Below are 26,435 nucleotides of genomic sequence, written 5' to 3'. Positions count from 1 at the left end.
AGTCAGGAGGGAGGGGGAGGGGATACACCGCTCTACAGTAATTTGAAAGTAATTGCAGTACCAGTTTTGGCCACAATCTTATACTGTATGGTTCCTTTAAGTAAAAGACACCACCACTGAATTGATGAAAGAATTCTCATTCTATTTTTCTCTTTATTATTTCATTACATCTAAGAAATCTCTTTGCTCTGAGTAAAGCATTCCTGTGTGAATTAACTGATATTTTCCTCCAAAAATCTTAATGTAGCCCCTTGTTTTAGTGTTACCATTTACTTTGAGGTCACCAGGTCCCATTGTCTGAAAAACACCCAAAACTAATACATTTCTATAGTTATTCTCCACTTTGGGGGTGGTGTTTTGGTGGTTGAAATTTTCACCCCATCCCAAAATTGATCACTTAGTCATCATGGATGTGATCATGGATCACTATTCTCCAAACATGCACAACTCAGCTTAACCTTTATAAGGGCACACCTGGACAATGAATTTAGCTTTCGCTGGATTTTTTTGACCCAGGAACATGGCCTGAGATTGAATGACACCATGTCCATTTTAATTGTGGGGATGAGAAAATTATTCCTTTGGGATGTTTTTCAACCAGGGGGAGCTGGTGACTTTCTCAAAGTAATTGGTAACACTAGAGGCTACATTAAGATTAGGAGGAAAAGATCATGCAGTGTGCCGAGAGACCTGCCCCAATTGTAAATACTCTTTTGATCCCTTGAGGAAAATTTGGTCTCCCAATCCGTGAATTAGTGAAGCACACAGAGCACACAGTGAACACACAGTGAGATGAAGCACACAATGAGCACACAGTGAGGTGAAGCACACACCAACCCGGGGCAGTGAGCTGTCTGCTACAGCGGGGATCAGTGAGGGGTTAGGTGCCTTACTTAAGGGCACTTCAGCTGTGGATGTGGGCATGGGAGAGCAGTGGTCAACCACTTCCCCCGCCCACATTTTTTCTACATTTTTTTCTCATTTTTTCTACTTAATTTGACAAGCCCGATGCTTGTCAAATTAAAAGATAGCTAGGCTATCATAAAAAAAGTTGCATTGTTTGCATGATGAAATGTAATCAGGTAACCCCCAACAATGTAACTGTAATCTGATTACACATTTTTTTTTATTGTAATATGGGCTGTTTATAGTTACTTGATTTTTGTAATCTGATTACATAATCCAGATTACATGTAATCCGTTACTACCTAACCCTGGTACTAGATGTGAATTATTTACTACTAGATGTTCCCTGCTCTGGTCTGTCCTAACACCCCCTTTCCAATACTGGTTTGCACAGGACCCAGAGAGTGCTATACCCAAAGGGACGCTCCTGGCCATCCTCGGCACCACCATGAGCTATTTGATTATCTCTGTAACTGTAGGTAAGACAGCAGCATGATGAATACATAAGTAAACTAAACTTTCTTGATTGTTAGTAGCACAAACTTTAGATTTGGAGTCCACATAAAGATGTAAAGGATTTCTCTCTTTATCTATCTATCTCTCTCTCTCTCTCTCTCTCTCTCTCTCTCTCTCTCTCTCTCTCTCTCTCTCTCTCTCTCTCTGTCTCTCTCTGTCTCTGTCTCTCTACAAGGCTCGTGTATGATTCGTCATGCCACAGGCAACCTAAACGACAGCTTCTCTTTGGGGAACGTCTCAGATGTGTGTGAGGGTGTGGCCTGTAACTTTGGCTGGAACTTCACAAGCTGCTCACATAAAGAGGACTGCGAATATGGCCTCGCAGTTGACACTGGGGTAAACACCAAACCAAGAAAAAAATATATCACGACAGAAATTGAGTTTAGTTCCTTGAAATGTGGACACAAATACAGCATGCATGCCATACATGTACACATGTAAGATTAAAAATACAGTGTCGGTGTAGATGGACCTACATCTAAAGGTTTGTATGAACTCTTAAGTTAAGCCAAACATCAAAACCCCAAAGTCTAGTCTAACTAAAACCGACTGAAGAAATGTGTCCCTTATTCAGACATACAAGATAGAAGCAACGCCAACAGACTATGAAAAGTTAGTGTAATTCAGTGAATACAGGTGAAATAACCATGGGAGAAATGTCACATAAAAAAATGTTATTTAAAATTTTGAGGTGACAAGCAACAGGTGAAATTACCATTGGAGAAATGTTGCATAACATAAAAAAACAAGCAACTGGTGACAACAAATCACTGACTATGTGTGTGCAGCTTTAGGCTTTCACTAATCTATCTCAGTCTGTCTGTTCGACTCCTAGGCGCTAACGATGGTATCAGGCGTCGGACCCATCATCATTGCCGGGATCTTTGCTGCTAGTCTATCCTCGGCTCTTGGATTCCTGGTCTCTGCCCCGAAGGTGTTTCAGGTGGGTGTCACTAAGGCCTAGTCCACACGTACCAAACCGATCTTTTTTTCCTCCGTCTTCCCTGGAACCGTATCAAGAATATTTGTGTCCAAACGGATCCATCTCAACACGACTCAACACGTTACTTCATACCCCAGGGCTATAGGTGGCACTGTTTCTTTACAGAAATTGACCAAAACTTGCACTTTACAAACAGACAGAATAGGCTACGACGAAATGGCTAGTGCAAGGAAACCAGAATTGTTTGTGTGGACTGATGGTGAACTGTCAACTGTAGTCAACTGTAAAAACTAATAAACTTTATTTTTACGGTTTGTGAAGGGTGCAGTCCCGTCCTTTATTTGGCTAACGCAGTTAGGCCTACTAATCTATGAAGGTATATTGGGTGCAAAAGTGGCGAGCACATTTAACTGCAGATTTTGCATGTGCACACTAAAGTCGTAAATGTGTAACAGTAAAGTTGAAGTTGTACATATTTTTTTATATCTTGTTAACACAAAATAGGGGCTACGGGTTCACAAATCCTTTTTACAGGTACACAAATCCTATCCTGTGAGTCACAACTTTCAAGAGTCATGCACTTGACACTTTTGCTCCAAACGTTGCAGCGCAGTTGGTGCGAAACACATTTGCACATCCGTGTTTCATAATCTGAGAACATGCACAACATTCGTGCATTTGTAAACCCAAATGTGAACTAATGCATCCGAAGTTGTGCATCTGTGAAATAATTTCTCATTAATAAAATTCTACAGATCGCTTTGATTTTCTTGAACGACTACAAGTCAATTGATACAAGTGCTCGAATATGCTTCTACGAGTGACGAGTGACTTTTGCTCCTGGCTAGGTGATATAATAGGAGCAAAAAGATTTGTATGTGTGCACGTCGAGCGAATCGATCGAGAAAACAAGGCGGCCGGATCTGGATCCTGGATCGCGCTCAGACTACCATTGCCTGCTCATAAAGTAAGTAACCTCAGCATGTTTCCTTATCAATGAAGGACACGACGAAAAAATAATTGTTGCGTAAAATCGAAAATTGAACGATTGTGTCAGATTATGTGCCCTAACGATTTTTGGACGGGCAGTGTTATATTTCTGTACTTCTAAACTAGTTATTTATCTAGCGATAGCTAGCTAGCTTGATCTGGCACTGGAGGATTTAGCAAGCAGGTAAGCTAAGCTAAACATAGCCGTCATGATAATGTAAACCAACAAACAAGATAACTTTCTTCATATTATTATCATGTTACTTACCTTATGAGCAGGCAATGGTAGTCTGAGCGCGATCCTGGATCCAGATCCGGCCGCCTTGTTTTCTCGATCGATTCGCTTGACGTGCACACATACAAATCTTTTTGCTCCTATTATATCACCTAGCCAGGAGCAAAAGTCACTCGTCACTCGTAGAAGCAGATTCGAGCACTTGTATCAATTGACTTGTAGTCGTGCAAGAAAATCAAAGCGATCTGTAGAAATTATTAATGAGAAATTATTTCACAGATGCACAACTTCGGATGCATTAGTTCACATTTGGGTTTACAAATGCACGAATGTTGTGCATGTTCTCAGATTATGAAACACGGATGTGCAAATGTGTTTCGCACCAACTGAGCTGCAACGTTTGGAGCAAAAGTGTCGAGTGCATGACTCTTGAAAGTTGTGACTCACAGGATAGGATTTGTGTACCTGTAAAAAGGATTTGTGAACCCGTAGCCCCTATTTTGTGTTAACAAGATATAAAAAAATATGTACAACTTCAACTTTACTGTTACACATTTACGACTTTAGTGTGCACATGCAAAATCTGCAGTTAAATGTGCTCGCCACTTTTGCACCCAATATACCTTCATACTAATCACCCTTACTTTCTTTGGTTGTAGGATAGTCCGTGATTCACATTAGTTTTGGCTATCACCGCAATTAGGCTACTAAACACAAGGCTTACCCAAGTTCTAGGCTATTCTGTCGCCACATTTATAATATTGCTATAAAACCTTCGTTAGTAACAGTCAATACATTTGCCTGTATCAAATCGCGCATTTGCATTCAGTGTGCTACCATCGGCTTAACGTGAGTTCTAAGCGTCTTTGTATGCTTATATCTGATTTCACTCGACTGTGAATGCATGTATATATGTTGTAAGACATGTAAAATAAATGAATGACACTGGCACTACGCACAAATTAATGTAGCCTAAACTTACACCGCACTTTCCTAATAACTTAAGTTCTCTCGCGTCACTGACAGTAGCTAGAATGCATAAAAAAACATCCGGGAAAAACAGTGTTCAGTCCACCAAGTCATAAGCTATCGGCGCTGCGCAGCACCGGTTGTGATATTTATCTTACGGAGTGTAATCATAGGTAATGTCATGTATGAAAACTAGTATTGTTAGGCAATACTATATGTGCAAGTCCAGGGCAGCTGAGGTGTGGCGATGACTTCATCGATACGCAAGCAGGATGTGCGGTTTCGCTGTCTAAACGAATTCAAACGGGCTACGGTTTCAGATTTTTCCACTCTGGGACCAGGTTTCAGAAAAGTGCGGTTTCGGGCAGTGCGTTTACAGGATTCGTTTGGACGCTCGGCCAAGACGAAGCAAAACCTCTGCGTTTAACCTAAAAAGCGTCTCCGTGTGGACAGGCCCTAACTCTTATCTACCTTCATCAGGTTTAACAATGAAATACACTTGTTAGTTAGTGTATAGTAGCATATTGGTGAATAATTTGCTGCTGAGTATGGTTATTCACTATTCCAGATAACGAGATAAACTATTGAATTTATTCATTTAAATTACTCCATCAACACTAATGGAAATAGAAATGCATACAGAGCTGTGAACATAATATTTAGTATATTGTATGTGTTATTACAAAATATTGTTTCTCTCTTTGTCACAGTGTCTTTGCAGAGACAACATATACCCCTATATTGGCTTTTTTGCAAAGGGTTATGGGAAGAATGATGAGCCTTACCGTGGTTATGTTCTAGTTTATTTTATCGCATTAGCATTCATTTTGATTGGTGAGTCTTAGCCTGACAATTTATCATATTTAGCACCTCATGTAAGTGTAGTTTATTTATCAGTTTCTCTTTTTCTCACTCATGCATCTTTCTCTCAGGTGACTTAAATGTTGTTGCCCCTGTCATTTCAAACTTTTTCCTCTGCTCGTACGCACTCATCAACTTCAGTTGTTTCCACGCCTCTATCACAAACTCGCCAGGTGAGTTTATTCAAGATACAAGAGTTCCATAGTAAACCCCCCAAGTCACAGAAATACATTACAGTTTAACTGAAATCTCTCCCCAGCAAATATGGTCATATGCAATTCAGATTGACATATATGATTCATAGAAGTATAATATGACTCATATTATGTCATATTATACCATATCATATATCATATTCTTTGAATCATATATGTCAATCTCAATTGCACACTTTGCAGAAGGATATAGAGTTCTCAACGGGTCGGGTCGCCCGACAAACCCGACGGGACCCGCAGGTTCGGGCCGGGTTCGGGTCGAAAATATAAGCAAATGACTCGGGTCGGGTCGGATCTCGGGCTTAATCTTTTCTGCTCAGTGAAAAAAAAACATTTATTAATCATCGCAGCTGTTCACCGTAAAGAAAGTCTGCTGCTGCGTGCAACGTGCATCATGGAGAGGGGCAGGGGCAGACGCTGCGTGCACGCCTTTAGCCTGGAGAAGAAGATGGAGTTGGTGAAAAGTAGGCTAAACTTGCCGCAGGTGAATTCACCGTCGCTACAGGAGTGGGGAAATCAGAGGTCTGGAATAGGCTATGTTTGGAGTGGTGCTGGATTCTGATGGTAATTCTACAGGTTATGTGCAATTCTCAAAATGCAAGGTGCTGATGAAATATGTGACCCTGCAAGGCGAAACCAGTCGCTTTGGTAAAATTTAAAAAATTAAGTTATTGTGCTCACATGAACGGTCATAAACTAAGCTTTCCAACGATATGTATATGGAGGGTAGGCCTATTGCAAAAAGTATCGCATAACATCCAAAGTTGGCATGGTTCTTCCGTGACGATACGCCAGAAGAGGAGAAAATCACCGTTTTAAGTAAATTGTCACGCTAATGTGTTGAATCTTCACCTAAATAAAGTCAGGGTTTACAGTCAAAACGTAGGTTTTACGTCGGGCCGCGGGCCGGGTTCGGGCAGATGATTCATGTTGATGTGTCGGGTTACATCGGGTCCGGGCTTTAAAAGCCACGGGCCGGGTCGGGTTGTAATTTTCAGGCCCGTTGAGAACTCTAGAAGGATAGTCAAATACTTAAAGACTGTATTCTTCTATTCCTGACATTACTTTCTTATCTGGGAACATCTGCTATAACTACTTTTATGTACCAATACTTCTACAAAAACACAAATGTATAAAAATAAAGAATGAATTAATTACATTTTGGACAGTATCTCTAGTATGTATGTTGAGATTTCCATGCTGGATAATTACAAATTACAAAACATTATAAAAAAAAATTTTTTTTAATGTGCTACATGATTCTATGCTGCCCCCAATAGGCTGGAGGCCTTCCTTTCGTTACTACAACCGCTGGGTAGCATTGTTTGGGGCTGTCGCCTCTGTCGTGCTTATGTTCATGCTGACCTGGGAGGCAGCCCTTATCACCTTCTGCATCCTCCTCTTCCTCTTTGGCTACGTCATCTACAAGAAGCCAGGTTAGAAGTTGAAAAGATTTGTTTGTATAGATGTTGTGGTCATGTTTTCAATATGTTCATTATTTTGTTAATTGAATACCCATGTAAGCATGATGTGTTGCTTGACCAAGGTGGTTTCACCAAGCATAAGAGATATACAACCCCAAAAGAGAAAAAAGTTGGGACGTTGTGTAAAATGCAAATAAAAACAGAATGTGATAATATGTCTCGTAAACCCATATTTAGCAGCAAAAAGGACATAGACAACATATCAAATGTTGAAAATTAAAATTTGGACTATTTCATGAAAAATACATCTTAATTTTTACGGGAGCATCTTAATTTTTACAGGAGCATGTTTACCACTGTGCTTCAACTCTTCCTTTGTGTTCGTCAAATGTGACCGATTGACAATTCTTCTCTCTAAAAAATGTTGTTAACTTATTCTGACTACCTTGAGTCTTCTTGACTTTGTTAACACAGGGCGTCTGAACACACAAAACAAATTTTGATAATTTTTATAACAATTTGAGTGTTTTATTTAACTTTAGAACGCCCATGTGTGTGTATTTCCGGTCAAAAATGACCGGCCATTAGAAATGAATGGGTGAAAAAATGGTCGTATGTATAAAATTAAGTCCAGGCACATACTTATTGATCAGATGGACTGTATATGTGCTTCTGTACATTAAAACACACACACAAACACAAATGGAACCTTTCCCCAATAGAATATTCCCCTTTCTGACTTGCATGAGCTCAGGTCAGTGAGGCCTGCAGGCCATAAATAGCAAATGGAAGTACAAAACTGGTACTATCCAATAGAACACAAGTTGATACAAAGGTCTATCACAACATTAGATGATAATATGTGTGTTACTATGGATTTATAACAAGTTATAATGCAGCGGCCATTTTTAACCAGAAACACAAACTAGTAAACATAAAACGAACAGGAGGGTTAAATGTTCAGGAACTGAGGAGACCATTCCAGAGTTTTGATAATTAAATGCTGTCCCACTAATCCCCAATATAGGATTTCAGTTGCTCAACAGTATTGGGTATTCTTAGTTATGTTTTTCATTCCATTATGCACCTAATTTGAAAAATCTGGACTGCAGACCGGCCATTTTAGCACCTGAACTCTTCCTATATGGAGAAATACTATTTAGGGCCCTTTTCCATGTTACCTCAGTCCATTTTAAACAAGCCCAGGCCCAGATAAGATGGCGGTATTTTCTGTATCAGAAATCAGTATCAGTATTCTCAATACAATTTTGGCTGTTACAATTTTGGCTGCAAATTGTGCACATAGACAATGGTTATCAGAGGTTTTCCTAAGCCCATACAATGACAGGTCTGGGGTTGATGCAGTGCCATCTGAGGTCCAAAAGACCACAGCCATCCAATTTGTTTTACAGCTCTCTCTCTTGTTTGTAAAAAAAATTACAACATTTAAACAGCTTTATTGGCCAGGTTTGCGTAAACAAACAAGGAATTTGACTCTGGTTAATCTTTGCTCTCAAAGTACAACACTCACTTAACATTTAAGAATAAAAAATAAAAAACATAAAATGAAATATAGCCGCAAGCGGCAATGGCGGGCCCGAGCACCTGCGGGCCGCAACCCGTGACATTTCGGAGTCCAACAAAGCCCCAACGTGGTCCGTTTGTGAAATGTACATATTTGATGCGTGTGCTATTTTTTTGTGTATTTTTTTTCTGGCACACAAAATTTCAGATTAACCTGAGAAGTTTCAGACCATTCATTCAAAGCATAGAACATTTCTGGCACATTTCCTGCTTGGCCAGATGGTGGCGCGATACATATTGTGTATCCCTTCACAATTTAACATCAGCAACATCTTGGCATAATGTTTGCCAAATTTCACATGAATCTGACAAACCGTCTAGGAGCAGTATGTTAAAATTGATCATGGGACATCAGTGTAATTGTCATTATTTCTGTTGCCAGTTGGTGGCGCTATGCCAAACATGCCTTATGGGCATGTGAATATCATCATTAACATGGTATTCAATGACCTGTGAAATTTAAAACATTTCAAGCCATGCATGGTGAATTAAGACACATTTATTGATTATGTGGAAGGGTATTATAAATTCATAGTTTTGCCATTTCGTCATATTACAACATATTAAAAAAAGCTTCTCAATTTAGAATCAGAAGCATATTGGCATCATGTATGCCAACTTTCACATGAATCGGATCAACTGTCTAGGAGGAGTATGTTAAAATTGGTCATGTCCACAACACACAAAATCCCAATTACCTCACTTCCTGTGGGCGTGGCTAATGGCATGTTAATACAAAAGTTTGGGAGTTACACACACCCACCAAATTTGGTGTGTGTATCTAAAACTATATGCCAACCACAAGTCACAGTGGCATAAGGGGACGCTATGGAGTTCCTGGGCCAAGCCCAGTGCCAAGGCTTTTCCCCTGTGTATTCACGGTACCTCTTGATGTGTGTGCCAAATTTCATGTGTTTTCACTAATGGGAAGCACCTCTTTTAGCATCACAATTCATCACATTAGTCTGCACAAAATCCCAAATACCTCACTTCCTGTTGGGCGTGTCTAATGCATTATACATACGAAAGTTGTTCATCTTGGGGAGATACACACACCTACCAAATTTGATGTGTCTAGCTGAAAGTATGTGCTAACCACTGCATCAATCACCTAAGGGGGCGCTACTGAGTCCCTGGGCCACGCCCGGGGCCAAGCTCTTGTACCTAACTGCTTTGCGTGACACCTGATGTGTGTGCCAAATTTCAAGACTTTTCTGCTCTGAGACGCTCTGAGACAAAGTTAAAATACTCGTAATAATAATAATAATAATAATCCTTACAAAAACAATAGGCCCTTGCGCCCTTCAGTGCTTGGGCCCTAATAATAATAATAATCCTTCCAAAAACAATAGGGCTTCGCACCTCTCGGTGATACCCATGTGCGGGACGGCCTTGCCCCGTGTTCGGGCCCTAATAATAATAATAATAATAATAATAATATTAATAATAATAATAATAATAATAATAATAATAATAATCCTTATAAAAACAATAGGGCCTTGCGCCCTTCGGTACTCGGGCCCTAATAAAAGAATAAAAACAGAACAGTAAGAATATAATGAAAAGGGCAGTAGAAAATGGCTATGTATAAGAATACATAATGTACATTTGCAATAAATAGACACTAAGTAGGGTAAGGGTAATGCAATTGTCCATGGGAGCGCGGCTGGGGAAGACCACCTCCTTGGTGTCCGAATGAATTCTCTGAATGTTTTAATAATATTTTGTCCTGTAGATGATGAACTCATTTGTGCATACAGGTTTACACAGTGATGATGCTCTTTTTCATACCCAATCGTGTTGCCAGTTACCCTAATTAGTTGTGAAACATTACTCTTTTTTTTTTATTTCTCATTACACAACTTCTCCAGCATTTTGTTACCCCCGTCCCAACTTTTTTTTCAAACATGTTGCTAGTATCAAATTCAAAATTAAGATATATTTTTCATGAAATAGTCAAATTTGTCATATTCAACATTTTAGACAGGGAAAAACCCAGAACGATCTGATTAAGGTCACTACCAAACATTTCTCAATTGATTCTATAGTACTTTTTCGCGTAGAATCCATTTCTGCTTGGGACATTTTTATATCACGCATAGTTAATGAGATAATTTGCATATTTGAATACATTAGCGAATATAAATGCATAATAAAGAAATGTACTGATAATATGGCTGTAAATAGATAAGTTAATGGCTTTAGGCCCAAATAATAATCAAATTGTATCAAATATAACAAATGATCATACAAAAGTATGTTTTTAGATAGGATTTTGCAGTTACATTATGCAAATTAGGTGATTTTTTACCTTTTTTGTTCATGTGCGACTTCACCTTTACAAGAACATCATGGCAAAGCAATTATGGATGTTTTTACTTAATTAGTGTAAATATACACTGCATTATTTTGTGAGAGCTAATTTGCATATGGGTATCATTTTATCAACTAATTTGCATGCAAGGATGGGTCTGTGAAGAAATAGATTCTAGTTTTGAGGCTGTATTGTAACTGATCTTCCCCTGCAGTCCACTGATTTTAGTAATAATAAATAGTATATAGAAATAGTATACAGTAATATTCAAATAAAAAAGAAAACATTTTACTATTCAATGTGAGATGGTAATCAACATTAATTTTTATGAAATGTACCTTTTAACCAGTATTGCCATCAGCATAATTTGCTAGCTATCAAATCAAGACTGGTATGTCCAGCTAACGTAACGTTTGCATAGTAGGAGGCAACGGTTTACATGTCAAAGCAAAGAAGGTTTTTGGTCATATTTTCAGTGCAGTGACTTTGTACACTGGTGCTTGTTTCATTCCTATTTTGCATTTGAGCTGAATACAGACTTTTCCCTCCACAGATGAACATCGGTAAATTAGGGAATGAACTTGCACTCCCGGGGGCGGTTCAGTAAAAAGAGGAGGCGTGTTCCGGCACAAACGTTCCCTGGTGGTATTTTGGTATGGATTTGCTTGGCAATAATGTAGCGTGTGCACAATTTGGTTAAGATTGCTCATAATTCTTCTACCTCAGAGTAAGATGGAGTACGTCTTGGGACAGAGAATTAGACGCGAGAGGGACAGGATCTGCCGGCCCAGACAGACCTATCTCTCCCTCAGCGAGGAGGAATGTAGGCTTAAGCTACGCCTGACCCATCAGGCTGTGACCGATGTCTGCCATCTCCTGGCAATGCTATTTAATCGAAAACACACACAAACACACCGTGTAATTAAACAAACATTCGGCATACTGAAGATGCACTTCAGGTGTTTGGATAGGTCAGGAGGCACTTTACTAGCCTGGAAAATCCAGAGCCTGGTAATCTAGAAAGAATTAATTTGGGTGGTATTCTCCCATCCCCATACAATGCCACTTATCTGTCTTTTACGGCCCTGACAAGAACGTCGGTCTCATCGGCTGTGAACCACTCCTGGCGTGCACCATGCAAATCAGCCATTATAGCAATCCGCCATGGGACAAGCGCGTCTGCTTTTAAAGGGAATGTGAGAAGACGCTCTGATTGGTTTGTGACGCCCAAACCACACCTATGAGTAATGCCAACCCATTTTAGATTTGCGTCAGGCACAAGAGTAATTTATCCTGGCGGTATAGTAGCAACAGTGCCTGAGATCCACCCACAAAGCTACTTGTGTTTTGCATTTGATAAGCTACTTGTGTTTCCGATCGAAGATAGGGCCCTAAGTCTTCTTTTGAGTGGACAATCATTTGATGTGTTTGTTGTGGATGTGTTCTACCATCGAAGTTGCTACCTGTCATTTGCCTTCCCTTACAGCCGCTCAGAGACTACACTGGACAGAGAAGAAATGGAAAAATTTAAATATTGGGCTATATTTTGGCGATCTAAAACGCATGGTCACTGGCAAATAGCTTAAACAAATTTTGAGGTTTGCCCAGTCCAGTGATGGTGGGGGGCAGCTGTGGCCTACTGGTTAGCACTTCGGACTTGTAACCGGAGGGTTGCCGGTTAAAACCCCGACCAGTAGGAACGACTGAAGTGCCCTTGAGCAAGGCACCTAACCCCTCACTGCTCCCCGAGCGCCGCTGTTGATGCAGGCAGCTCATTGCGCCGGGATTAGTGTGTGCTTCACCTCACTGTGTGTTCACTGTGGGCTGAGTGTGTTTCACTAATTAACGGATTTGAATTAATGCAGAGACCAAATTTCCCTCACGGGATCAAAAGATTATACTTATACTGTTTTGTTATGAAACGTCAGCGCCTAGAGCAAAAAGGTTGGTCTTATGTTTCTGAATCAGTCATGGGTGTGGTTTGGGCGTAATATTCTTTAAACCAATGAAAATGACACCGGTCATTCCCTTTAACAGCAAGCAGCGCAACTTCAAACAGCGCATCGGTATTTTGATAGTCAGAAGGAATCTGCTTGCATGCGAGACCATATGGAACAGGTATTCCACTAAACCATGCTTTACTAAAACCTAGCAGAGTATAGCCTACACACTTCTGCATTCGTCTATTATTTGAACTCATTGGCAAAGTAAAACTAACTTCACCGTGGTGTCATAGTCAAAGACAAAATAGTTATACACAGTTAATTACTTTCACTATTGACTGACAATGGGTTACCATCGAAAACATAGCCTGAAAAAAGCAACACTTACCCCAATAATATTCGAAAGACTGAACAAAAAACCTAAAGGACATTTATCCTCCAGATGAGTTGCTGCTTACATCTCGTGACAGTGCGTCTTCGGCTGTGCTCCATACGCGCCTCTTTTTAGATAGTGTACGATAGCGATTTTTAGATCTTGCTCCAGGCCACACCTTAGGTCATTAATTGCTTCAACCCTGAGCACATTGTTCAATAAAAGAGACGCATGGTGAAAAACTCGAGTATACAATCGGAATAAGCTTTGCGTCTTGATAACAACATGCTTTGCATCATATTAGAGCCCATAATGTTACTGAGGACGTTCTGAAATTGATCGAAAGGAAAGTGAAGGATATGGAAGCTTATCTGATGAAAGATCTGCCGGAGGTCATTGAACATTTGATCACTGAAAAAATGGATTGCAAGTGCTTGCTATGTGCTTACTATGAGTCTGCATTGGCATTTTTGTTATATATGCATTATTTATGTAAATTTAATTTACTAATATAAACATGACCAGAATTTACACTGCAGATAACTTTACACCTGAAAGAGATAGAATATTCTTTAACTAATCATAAAATGTCACCTAAACATAAGTGGGACAATCAATACCCTTTATTTCTGCTAATTAGTCAAAATATGCAAAATTTGCATAATGTAACTGCAATATCCCATCTAAAAACATACCTTTTTTATGATCATTTGTTATATTTGATACAATTTGAATACTATTTGGCCATAAAGTCATTAACTTATCTACTCGCAGCCATATTATCAATAATTTCTTTATTATGCATTTATATTCACTAATGTATTCAAATATGCAAATTATCTCATTAACTATGCATGATATAAAAATGTCCCAAGCAGAAAAGTGATTCTATGCGAAAAAGTACTATAGAATCAATTGAGAAGTTTGGTAGTGACCTTAATCAGATCGTTCTGGGTTTTGCCCTGTCTATTTGATATGTTGTCTGTGTCCTTTTTGCAACTAGATTTGCAGATTGTTACATTCTGTTTTTATTCAACATCCCAACTTTTTCTGTTATGGGGTTGTATAAGCAACTATATGTTTGTGGACTTTTCAGTATTATACATCCAGGGGAGATTTTCTGAATAATTTGATTTCATTTGACTACTTTTGAAAGTAGAAATGATTGTTATGACCGCCATATAGGTTTAGTCAGATTTTTTTTTTTTCTTTTTTTTTTTTTTTTTTCTTTTTCGCATGTCCAAATTTCCGTCAATGATTCCCGGGACACTGAAAGACCGGGGTAGGCGAAACTTGGTGGGCATGTAACCGCATATGGATAGCATGGAACCATCGTTTTTCGTTTTGATCTGTAGCCCCCCTGCTGGACTGCACCCCCCGAAAGGAGGGTAGGGCAGACACAGTTTTCTGTGAATATCTCGAGAACCATAGGGCCTAGGAGGTCCACTTTTTTTTGTATGTTGGTCTTAAGGGGGCATGTCAACCCATCCCATTACCACTTATTTCATGTATAGCGCAACCTAGTTAAAAATTAAAAAGCAAAAAATTAGGTGTTTTCATCACAATATCTCTGGCTGACATGGTCAAAACTGCACGAAATTGAAAGTGTAGGATCATTATGACACCCTCCGAATGCATGCCAAGTTTTGTGAACTTTCGTTCATGGGGGGCCTTACAATAAAATAATGTATATGTACATTTAGTGACCGTACACCAACAAGGATTCCCGGGAAACTGAAAGACCGGGGTACACGAAAGTTGTTGGGCATGTAACCCCACATGGATAGCATGGAACTGTCGTTTTTCGTTTTGATCTGTAGCCCCCCCGCTGTACTGGACCCCCCGAAAGGAGGGTAGGGCAGACACAGTTTTCTGTGAATATCTTGAGAACCGTAGGGCCTAGGATGACCAATTTTTTCCGTATGTTTGCCTCCAGGGGTCATGTTAACCCATTCCATGTGCACACATGTGCATAAACAGATACACACGCACACACATACATTCACAGTAATCATACGTATGACTCATACTCACACAGTAGACATACAGTGGGTCCCTGTTAAGTTTGGACGGGTTCCTTCAGGAATCACGATCCCCATTTTCTCGGCAGAAATGGCACAAACTGCAGTTGACACAAACAACCACAAGGTGTCACTTGGGTGCCACTACTATTTTTGATGCGACTGACTTACTGCTTCCATGACGCAGCGGGGGCACGGGAACTTAAATTGATCACGGTAGTTTAAGCTTACACTTGACAAAACATTCTAATATGAAAATGTAGATGCAATTGTTGTAAAATGGTGCAGCTCCTTTAAGAAAGCACCGTGTGCAGGGATGGAGAGAGAGAAAGCGAGAGGGGATATGTGTGTTAGAACTTAGCGTGTGGAAAAAGTACATGCTGTTGAGACTGGAGCAAGTCATATTCAAAATAATGCAAAAAAAAGCAATTATCCTCATTCATTGCAACCAAAGCATGCCTGCTTGCCGACGTTCAAACGAAAAATATATCAAAGCACCTTTTGCGTTTGAATGTAGCACGAAATTTTTTTTAAACAGCTGGACAAATGATTTAGCTAATTGATTATATAACCTGTACACCAGCAATTGTTGAACATTTACCTGTACAAGTACATTGACAGTAGCCCATCCTAAGCAGCATGTTGTAGGCCTACTGTAGAAATTTCACTTAAATTGCAACCGCAACATGCCTGCTTGCCAACGTTCAAACGACAACGAAAAAGATAATAAAACAACAAGAGGGTTGAGTCTGAATGACACTGAGTTTTTAGACACTGAGTTTTTGTAGTTAAGAAATATTTTCGTATAAAAAAAATGGTCATTCTTCAATCTCCTTCACTGACGCCTATGGAAAAGGCTTAACGTCCCAAAACAATGATCAATGATCATCAAATCTCTCTCTCATATTGCTCCTCATAACCATCTATAAAAAAGTTTTTTTTATTTTCTTTTTGAGCACATCCGAATCCCAGGATATAACGCACTGGACCTTATAATAGGCTCGAGATATAATTCCAAAGGGGGCAGATAGGGGCCACTGCACTTAAAACTTAAAAAGATGAAGCTTTCCGAACTTTGAAATTGCGATCAGTGACTGGCATCGGGTGAACGAAGCTTTTCGAAGTTGAACAGGCTATTAAAAACTATTTGCACACCTCCATGTCACAGGAGAGACTAGGCTCTCCCTTCTATGAAAAAGACGTTAGGCTACCTGCAAACTGGAGTTTGCGGCAAAGCAAGAAAATGTTTTTTTTTCCTGAGTCAGGATATGGCGAGTCAGTGTCATTTATTTGTCCAATGTTAGCCTATAGATACAGACCAGTACATCTTATCAATAGTTTGAATGTCGTGTGTGTTTCTGCTCATTGACAAATACCGTTCAGCACAATGATTCATGCCCAATTAATTCCCCCTGTTAAAGTGTTCGCCTTTGTTAAGCGTTCATCTTCCGATAGTTCGTCAAAGTGACGCTTCACTCTCCGTGCTCTAACATTTTCAAATGTACTCTGAACCCCCATTTATTTGCGAGTGTCTGCGCTGTAGCCTTGGCCTGGTCAAAGGCACGCAGGTAGTCAGAAAGGACCGGTATAGAATTTTCCTGCAATTGCATTGCGGGGGTAGCGACGGAGGTCACAGGCCCTGGTGCGACTGCACTTGCTGCACCTACTATATTTACGCCACTGCGTGGAGCGCTAATGTGTCTACTGTAAATCATTCATGTGTGAAAGTCATTAGGCTGGAAGCGCTAATGTGTCTAAGCTCATTAGTCTACTTTCAATAGGCCTACTGTACAGCCTGAGAGGGGGAACATAGCCTACTGTAGAGTAAACAATCAGTTACATTTGTTTAGTTAAATCCAGTTTTCTACTCTATCTCCATGATATGCTTAGCCTATAGAAAGACGAAGTCGGGAAAGTGCTTCAGAGAAAACGTATTTATTGAAATAATGAACAGTCTACATTCAACATTCTACAGTCTAAATTTAAAGCACGTTGAATCCCTGGGAAGATCTGCGTGTTGTGCGGAGGAATTCGTTGATCTTATGCAGTCCTTCAGTTCACTCCTCCCCATAGCAGGGAACTTTCGTTGTAGTGTTGAGACCACAAAGTGTTTCACATTCTGCGGCAGTGCTCGCTTGCCCTTCGCTCCATCCCAGTTGGTGGTTTTGCTCCAGGCTTTATAGTGTTCCTCTGTGACGATGGACCTGAAGAGCAGACATCCGTACCTGCCCACTGGCACTTGGCCGTAGCTCTGTTGGTGAATCTTAGCGTGGTCTTCGGGACCAACATCACGCAAGGTCACGTCTGCGTGTTGACTAGGAACTTGGATGCTGTCGTTGAGTGTGACGGAGAGGGCCAATGGAGACATCTGCAAGGAGGACGTTTCTGGAGCTGGTGTCGAGGTGCACCTGGGGATTGGTCTCTCAGGCGTCGAATAACTTCTCTGCTCACGTAGCGTCGCCTGAAGTTCTCCGATTCCAGCTCTCATCTCCTGTAAAATGTCTCTGTGGCTCTCCAAGTGGCTGGTCTCTCGGAGTTGTTGAAGCTCTCGTTTGAGGTTGTTGACCTCCGCTTTCAACCGATCATTCTCGGCGTCTCTCTCTGCTACTCGAGCTTTCTCCCCTCCCCCACCCCCTTCTTTCACAAGCAGTGCAGCTTTCTGAAGCGGTGCCTTTTGAAGCTAATGTAACAAATACCACCAATATTGTTGTGTGGCAATAAAAGTAAAATATATAAATAAATTAAGGACATACAATCCTTAACGTGAAAAAAGCTTAACGTAGCTTAATGTCCCAAAACAACAAGTCGTTTTATGCGCTCATTATAAAGAAAGTTTAACGTGTCCCAAAACAGCGGTCAATTAATCACCAAATGTCAAGAGGGTTGAGTCTGAATGACACAGAGTTTTAGACACTGAGTTTTTGAAGTTAAGAAATATTTTCGTAATAAAAATGGTCATTTAACCAATAAAGGCTGAAAACATGTACAGTAAAACTGTAGGCTATACAGTACATGCAACCCAGCAGAAGACTATTATAGGCTATTGGCAAATCATTGAGCATCATTCACACATTATAGCCTATTCTGCACAGTTTCTACACGTGGAGCGCTAATGTGTCTAGGCATACTGTAAATCATTCAAAATGTGTGAAAGTCATTAGGCTGGAAGCGTGTCTACTGTCAGTGACTAATGCGAGAAGCGGGTTCTGTGTTGTAGGCTATGCATTTTTCCGGCACTTGGCTGCAAGCTCCCCTCCCCCACCCCCTTCTTTCACAAGCAGTGCAGCTTTCTGAAGCGGTGCCTTTTGAAGTTAATGTAACAAATATTGTTGTGTGGCAATAAAAGTATCCAGGGTTTGCGCAAGTAGCCTAAATATATAAATAAATGAAGGACATACAATCCTTAACGTGAAAAAGCTTAACGTAGCTTAATGTCCCAACAACAAGTCGTTTTATGCGCTCATTATAAAGAAAGTTTAACGTGTCCCAAAACAGCTGTCAATTAATCACCAAACGTCAAGAGGGTTGAGTCTGAATGACACCGAGTTTTAGACACTGAGTTTTTGAAGTTAAGAAATATTTTCGTAATAAAAATGGTCATTTAACCAATAAAGGCTGAAAACATGTAGCCTACAGTAAAACTGTAGGCTATAGCCTACAGTACATGCAACCCAGCAGAAGACTATTTATAGGCTATTGGCAAATCATTGAGCATCATTCACACATTGTATTCTGCACAGTTTCTACACGTGGAGCGCTAATGTGTCTAGGCATACTGTAAATCATTCAAAATGTGTGAAAGTCATTAGGCTGGAAGAGTGTCTACTGTCAGTGACTAATGCGAGAAGCGGGTTCTGTGTTGTAGGCTATGCATTTTTCCGACACTTGGCTGCAAGCTCCCCTCCCCCACCCCCTTCTTTCACAAGCAGTGCAGCTTTCTGAAGCGGTGCCTTTTGAAGCTAATGTAACAAATACAATAAAAGTCTATCCAGGGTTTGCGCAAGTAGCCTAGCCTAAATAGGCCTATATAAATAAATGAAGGACATACAATCCTTAAAGGTTAACGTAGCCTAGATTAATGTCCCAAAACAAGTCGTTTTATGCGCTCATTATACATGGATTTCTATGAAACGTCACGAAAACATGCATGCGCAACCAAGAGGCAGAAAGCACCATAGAACAGCATAGAGCAATGCAAAAGAGCAAAAGAATAAAATGAGTTTTTGTGCTGACAACTGCACCAATTCGAAATCACGATGGTTAGAGAATGTTAAATATGTTCAATATCCCTAACGGAATGCATGTCTTCGCCAAAAATGACAAAATACGATGTTATGTTAATAATGCAAATGAACGGCACACTCTGAAATATAGTCGGAAATGAGATGTTATTATCATTGAGACAACAGGGGTATACAATAAAATCCGATTGTAGCTTACAGCAGCCGACTATTTAGGTTAAGTTTATAACGTTGTGGACGGCCACCAAGCGTCTTCTGCCCCACGGCTGCGGCACAGTCTTGAGTGACCGGATTCGTTTTCCTTTGTCATATGAATGCTGTCATTTTGTTAACATTACTGTTAAGGAGATGCTGTAGGCAAAGGCTATATTTCAACCTCGTTAGTGTCAGAACTATTCACAAGGTTTCTGGGCAGCATTTTTATGTTCTGTTAGCAAGCGAACTTCTCATGACTACCGACAAAGTAGCCTATGCCAGCTGACGAAGCTCTCATTTAAAAACATTACTGAGAGACAGACACTGTACAATCAAGAAATCTTGCCACTGAATCCAAAACTATGTTTAACATTATGTACAATGCTTAGGCTACAGTGGACTAGCATGTTGCAGGGGCTGCTAAAAACACAGAGAAACGCACTGAAAACTCTGCCAATCACAGCCCTTGCTGTCGAATGTGCCGTCTGGTTCGACCGTGAAACGCTACAGCGGACTATGCTGCCCCCAAGCGGCTGCAGTTGTACTTACATTTCACCATTCACCATGATCGTGAATGAAGTGTCAATTTTTAACGGGGACCCACTGTATGTACGCATGCATGCACATGCACAAACACACATACGCAGGCAAACACACCAGCACACACACACACACACCCACACACATAAACATAAACGTGTACACGCACACATGCACACAATTCATGAATTTCTTCTTTTTCAAGATTTATGAACAGGCAAGATGGGGGTGGGGTTGTATAAAATGAATTTTACATGTGAAATCTATGAACTAATCATGTTTTGGTACTTGTTGTCTAGCAGATACCAGTGAGAATTGAGTGTGGCTAATGCAATTTAGTGAGACAGTTAGAATCATATAGGCCTTTTCAGCGTGATTTATTTTTGTGGAAAAAATGTGCTGGACTGGGCGGCGGTCATATTTTGTACCGCTCTGCGGTACATCTAGTTAAACAAAATGTGTGAGTGTAATATAGTAACATTTTCCAGATGTTCCTTGTTTATTTTTGCAGAGGTGAATTGGGGCTCCTCTGTGCAGGCTAGCACCTACAACATGGCTTTGTCCTACTCAGTCTCTCTGTCAGCGGTGGAAGACCATGTCAAGAACTACAGGTGAGCTTTGCAAAAGCAATTAGTAGAAGTCTTCACTAAAGCTTAATGCCACAAATCCTAACTGCATCCTTCAACATCAGTGTATCACTGCCATCTACATCTTGCTAAATATTGATGTTATTGACATGGACAAAAAGACAACAGCAATGGTAAACATATTGAACTAGCTGTGTGACAAACTCCCGTCACTATGGTTGATTATGCGCTCTGACTGCCATACTAACGAGCCTGGTTCTTTGGCCTTGCATTCAAGCTGTAGGTTACATAGCTGGGTTCAAGGTCGGATGGGGTGACTGCTCTCTCCCTCCGACACACAAGTAACTTTTGGTTATCCCGTTTCTTCTCTTAGGCCCCAGTGTTTGGTTCTGACAGGGCCGCCAGTTGTTCGTCCAGCATTGGTGGACTTTGTGGGCTCCTTCACTAAGAATATCAGTCTGATGATCTGTGCAGACATCCTTATGGTACTCTCAAAATCTACCCTTATAGTAGTGGTTATCGCACTTATGAGAAGAACTATCAACAATGATATTGGCGTACCTTTAGCCCCTCTGTTACATTTAGACCTCCACTATATGATTTCATTAAAACGTGTTCTCTCTATCTCTCTCTCTCTCTGTTTCCCTCCTTCTCTCTGTCCTTGTCTTCTCGTTTGTCTCTAAGGAGGATAAGACAGCGCCTACTCAGCGCAGTACTGATAATATTGTAAAGTGGCTTAACCTCCGAAAGGTTCGTTCCTTCTACACTGTGCTGAATGGAGACAGTCTGAGAGAAGGAACAAAGACACTTATGCAGGTTAATAAAAAAAGCTGTTTTGGTGCCGGACAGCAACTCTATTTTTGCCCTTACTTCTGGATAATTTATAGTTTTAGATTAGTAAATACATAAAAATATCCATGGAATCAACCATGGTTGGGTGTATTTGTGTTTATTGCTGTGAAAAGATGTTGGGTTCTGCATCTGTAATAAAGACCAGAAGCTAAGGTCTCGTTGTTTTGATTGAAATTAAAAACACATGATGATAAATGCTTGGAACTATATTGTAACGTCTATAACACAATTTTGTCCATATTACTTTTTCGCCAAAGTCTACAGGTCTGGGGAAATTGAAGCCCAACCTTCTGGTAATGGGATTTAAGACAAACTGGAGAGGGTGCTCCCCCTACAGCATGGAGGACTATGTGAATACCATCCAGTGAGTACAGATAGTTCCAGTAGATTGCCTTTGTCTCACATCTCACTCGTGTGTATGTGTGTGTGCGTGTGTAATTACAGTGCATGAAAATGCATTGTACTGTTCTTCCTAGGCTTCTTATTATTATTATTACAGTGCATGAAAATGCACTGTACTGTTCTTCCTAGGCTTCTTATTCTTATTACAGTGCATGAAAATGCACTGTACTGTTCTTCCTAGGCTTCTTATTCTTATGATTATGCTTATTACAGTGCATGAAAATGCACTGTACTGTTATTCCAAGGCTTTTTCTTCTTCTTCTGACTTCTTCTTCTTCTTCTAACGCAGTTAATGCAGCTTCAACCGTTTAACGTAGAAACTTCATTCAAACTATGTTACGTAGGTCTTACTTAGGACATGTGGGCTATGTATTTTTCAGCTTTGTAACTAACTGCTAGCAAACATTGGAGCCATTCCAACTGTTTGTTATCGTCAACTATCCTCCTAAATAATTGAACCATTTAAATTATCAACCTATTTAACTGTTCAGTCATTCCAACTATATTAAACCTTATCTACCAAGCAAATAATTAGAGTGCATGAAAATGCACTCTACTGTTATCAGAATTATTCTTAATATTAATATTATTATTCTTCTTCTAACGCTTTTTGTGCGTTTAATACTGCTTCAACGATTTAACTTAGAAACTTCATTCAAACTGTTGCGTAGGTCTTACTTATGTGACTTCAGCTATGTATTTTTCAACTTTGTAACTTTTATACTTTTTAAACTATTAATAAAAAACTACTAAAATTTCCCCATTGACTTAACATTAGATTATGACATCACAATAGAGCAATTAGAATCCTATGCCAGGTGTTCAGGCCACCTGGAGCCACTGTCTCAGGCTTTAAGCATACAATATGGCTGTATTAAGACTGCAGATCCTGTTCAACTGCTTCCTGTGCCCACAACTGTTTCAAAATAAAAGTCCCTTTAAACTATCCAACTTTTTAACTGTTCAACTGTTATCAACTGTTCAACTGTTGTAACTGTCAACTGTTCGACTGTTATAACTGTCAGTCAACTATGACTCCCATCAACTGTATCCTCTGCCTTCAACTGTTTCAAAATAAAAGTCCTCATTAGCTAGTTAGCTAGTTAGCATCATTTACATTGTTAGCATTTTTGCATTACTGCTAAAAATGATTAGCTAAGTTAGATGAGTCACATGGTTAGCATAGTTAGCATGTTAGCATATTTAACATGTTAGCATTTTTAGTAAAACTGCTACAAATGATTAGCTAAGTTATTGTTAGCATAGTTAGCATTTTATCATAACTGCTAAAAATGATTAGCTAAGTCATATGGTTAGCATAGTTAACATGTTAGCATTGTTAGCATTGTTTCCAAAACTGCTAGAAACATGAGCTAAGTTAACTAAGTAACTTGGTCAAAACAATTAGCTTTGTTAGCATAACTGCTAGCAAACATTAGAGCCATTCCAACTGTCAGTTATCGTCAACTATCTACCTATATAGAGCCTTTAAACTATTTGTCTATCAACACGCATTAAACTATCAGTCGGTCAACAACTTTTAAACGATCTACATATAACTTTTAACTCTTTCCCCCATAAAGACGTCATATGACTACCCCCCACAAATCCTTTATGACGAGTTTTGACGAGTCTGTTGTATCAATAAAGATGTGTTTTGACGATGACTAGAGCAAGTACCGTGTTTGCCTTTGTAACAAATAATCTGATCGGCAGAGCCGAAACCTAGCAACACCAGGCTAACCAATAGGAGTGAGGGATACATATTCGCGGGGTTTTCCAAAGTTTGACGATCTAAGTTCTAGCCTCTGAGGGGAAAAAAGACGAGCGCGTCAGCTGTCAGAGTGACCCGCGAATGTTGACATTTTGACCATGGCGGCGCGAGTGTTTAGGAATCCGGAAGATGCAGCCTTTTATATTGAGAATTTTCTTGATAACGAGTCTGATGGGTCTGATTTTTCTGGGTTTGAAGATGATTTTATACCCCCGGAGGAAAGTGGCAGCGAAAGTGATGGTCACGAAAATGTCACTGACGAGATGAGAGAAACGGGAGATGTAGCCTGGAGTCGCGTTATAAGGGACCAACCAATCAATCCATTTACTATGGATTCGGGACCGAAGTTGCCAAGGACATTCAATGTAGGAAACGCTACACCCTTGGATTACTTTTTTCTTTTTTTCGTCGAGACAATGTTTCAGAAGATTGCTACTGAAACCAACTTGTACGCGGAGCGCTGTGCTCAAGAACACTCGCAAGTTGATAGCCTCTGGTTTCCGACTGACGGCGCCGAGATGAGAGCTTTTTTTGGATTAAATATCCTGATGGGTGTTAATCCGAAACATGAATACAGTGATTACTGGTCCACGGATCCATTCCTGGGTGTCAGCGGGTTTCAACGTGCCATGACTGAACAGGTACGAAAAGTTGTGCCAGTACTTACACTGTAATAATGCTGCCGCGCGAGTGACTAGAGCTGATGCTAGCTATCATCCGATAGCTAAAGTTGCGCCGGTGTTTGAGATGGCACGTCAAAATTGCAAGTTGTTTTATCAACACGGTCGTGACATTTCTATTGACGAGGCTATGAAAGGGTTCAAAGGCAGAACAGAACTTGTAATGTACATGCCTAACAAACCAGTAAAGTTTGGAATCAAGTTCTGGGCCGGTGTGACGGCAACACATCTTACATGTCAGACTTCAAGCTTTATTCAGGGAAACGGGACCAGACACCTCTTCAACGGATCCATGGCTTGGGATACAGGGTCGTGCATGATATGACCAGGGATTTGATTGGCCTCAATCACTGTGTTTATTTCGACCGCTTTTTCACAAGCATTCCCCTCTTGCAGAGTCTGCTAGCAGATAGCATTTATGCCTGTGGAACGCTAATGTCCAATAGAAAAGGTGCCCCCACAGAAATAAAGCAAAAAAGAAACCTGAAAAAGCTTCTACGGAAACGAAGTGACAGTATTTTTTTCCAGAAGGCCGGCATCACTGTCACAGCATGGAATGACAACAATGTAGTTGTCGTAGCTCACACCTGTCTCCCACATCCTGGTCAGATGGTGACCTGTCATCGGCAGGTTGAGACGGAAAAGCTAGTCGTGCCACAACCACAAGCTATCACTCGATACAATCAGCACATGAATGGCGTGGATGTGCACGATCAGCTAAGAAAAAAATACGCTGCCTCTCGTCCCAGTAAGAAGTACTGGAAGTATATCTTATGGTTTGTGGTGGACGTCTGCCGAGTGAATGCGTGGAAAGATTTCATCTTGGAGCTTGGTAAGGGTTTGATCAATGGCTTCACCAGTAGGAAGCGATCTACCATCACAGAAAGGGGGGTTGAAATTGATCCAAAAAGGCACAAGACGGCTCACACCTTCGAGCGACTTCCCGGCAAGCACCGTAGGTGTAAAAATTGTTACAGACTTGAGCGTCGGCATGATACGGTGTTTGGCTGTGCCACATGCAACACACACATGTGCAGGGACTGTTTCCTCCAGCTGCACCAACCTGAGGAATGAACTAAAGGTGTTGTTCATCTGATATGTATGTATGTATCTATATAATATCTGTTTATATTATTGTTATGCCTAATTAGTTGGTAAACTTGTTGTACATCTGATATCTTTATCTATTCATATTATATCTGTTTTTATATTATTGTTACGCCTAATGAGGTGGTAAAGATGTTCATCTGATATCTTTATCTATTTCTATTATACCTGTTTTTATATTATTGCCACACCTAATGAGGTGGTAAAGGTGTTGTTCATGTGATATATACTCAGCTTTATATATTTATATTATATCTGTTTTTATATTATTGTTACGCCTAATGGGTTGGTAAAGGTGTTCATATGATATCTTTATCTATTTATATTATATCTGTTTTTATATTATTGCCACACCTAATGACCTAATGTGGTAAAGGTGTTGTTCATGTGATATATACTTAGCTTTATATATTTATATTATATCTGTTTTTATATTATTGCCACACCTAATGATCTAATGTGGTAAAGGTGTTGTTCATGATATATTTATCTTTATCTATTGATATTATATCTGTTTTTATATTATTGCCACACCTAATGAGGTGGTAAATGTGTTGTTCATGATACATATTTATCTTTATCTATTTATGATATCTGTTTATCATATTATCTGATTTTGTTTCAGTAAAAACAGATATTAATTGAAACAACCAAACACTGTCAAATCTGGTTTTATTTCGTATAAGATTGATAACTGAAACTACAACACAAAACAGGTCAAATAGGCTTGAAACTGTTTTGTACCACACTTATCATTACTTAC

The 26,435-nt window shown here is 40.0% G+C and overlaps 1 protein-coding gene across 2 annotated transcripts in view; it reads left to right on the top strand.

Annotated features, from left to right (window-relative positions):
* LOC143127350 (solute carrier family 12 member 3-like) overlaps positions 1 to 26,435 on the top strand; it is a 99,080-nt gene that overhangs the window by 59,051 nt on the left and 13,594 nt on the right. For both annotated transcript variants that reach the window (XR_012987571.1, XM_076288803.1), the window contains exons 11-20: positions 1,301 to 1,385; positions 1,598 to 1,758; positions 2,258 to 2,365; positions 5,270 to 5,393; positions 5,492 to 5,593; positions 6,916 to 7,071; positions 20,782 to 20,881; positions 21,231 to 21,342; positions 21,542 to 21,673; positions 21,967 to 22,073. Coding sequence is in view for 1 of the 2 variants with exons in the window: in XM_076288803.1 (XP_076144918.1) it covers positions 1,301 to 1,385; positions 1,598 to 1,758; positions 2,258 to 2,365; positions 5,270 to 5,393; positions 5,492 to 5,593; positions 6,916 to 7,071; positions 20,782 to 20,881; positions 21,231 to 21,342; positions 21,542 to 21,673; positions 21,967 to 22,073 (1,187 nt within the window). In the remaining variant the exon portion in view is untranslated. The remainder of the gene's footprint in view (positions 1 to 1,300; positions 1,386 to 1,597; positions 1,759 to 2,257; positions 2,366 to 5,269; positions 5,394 to 5,491; positions 5,594 to 6,915; positions 7,072 to 20,781; positions 20,882 to 21,230; positions 21,343 to 21,541; positions 21,674 to 21,966; positions 22,074 to 26,435) is intronic.

This window comes from Alosa pseudoharengus, unplaced genomic scaffold, assembly GCF_046254945.1.
Source record: "Alosa pseudoharengus isolate Yale_2024_CS ecotype anadromous, Long Island Sound unplaced genomic scaffold, YU_APseudo_1.1 YU_APseudo_1.1_scf_17, whole genome shotgun sequence".
In the NCBI taxonomy this organism is placed as follows: domain Eukaryota; kingdom Metazoa; phylum Chordata; class Actinopteri; order Clupeiformes; family Clupeidae; genus Alosa; species Alosa pseudoharengus.
The sequence above is the reverse complement of the archived record's forward strand: the minus strand, read 5'-3'. Positions and strand labels throughout refer to the sequence as shown.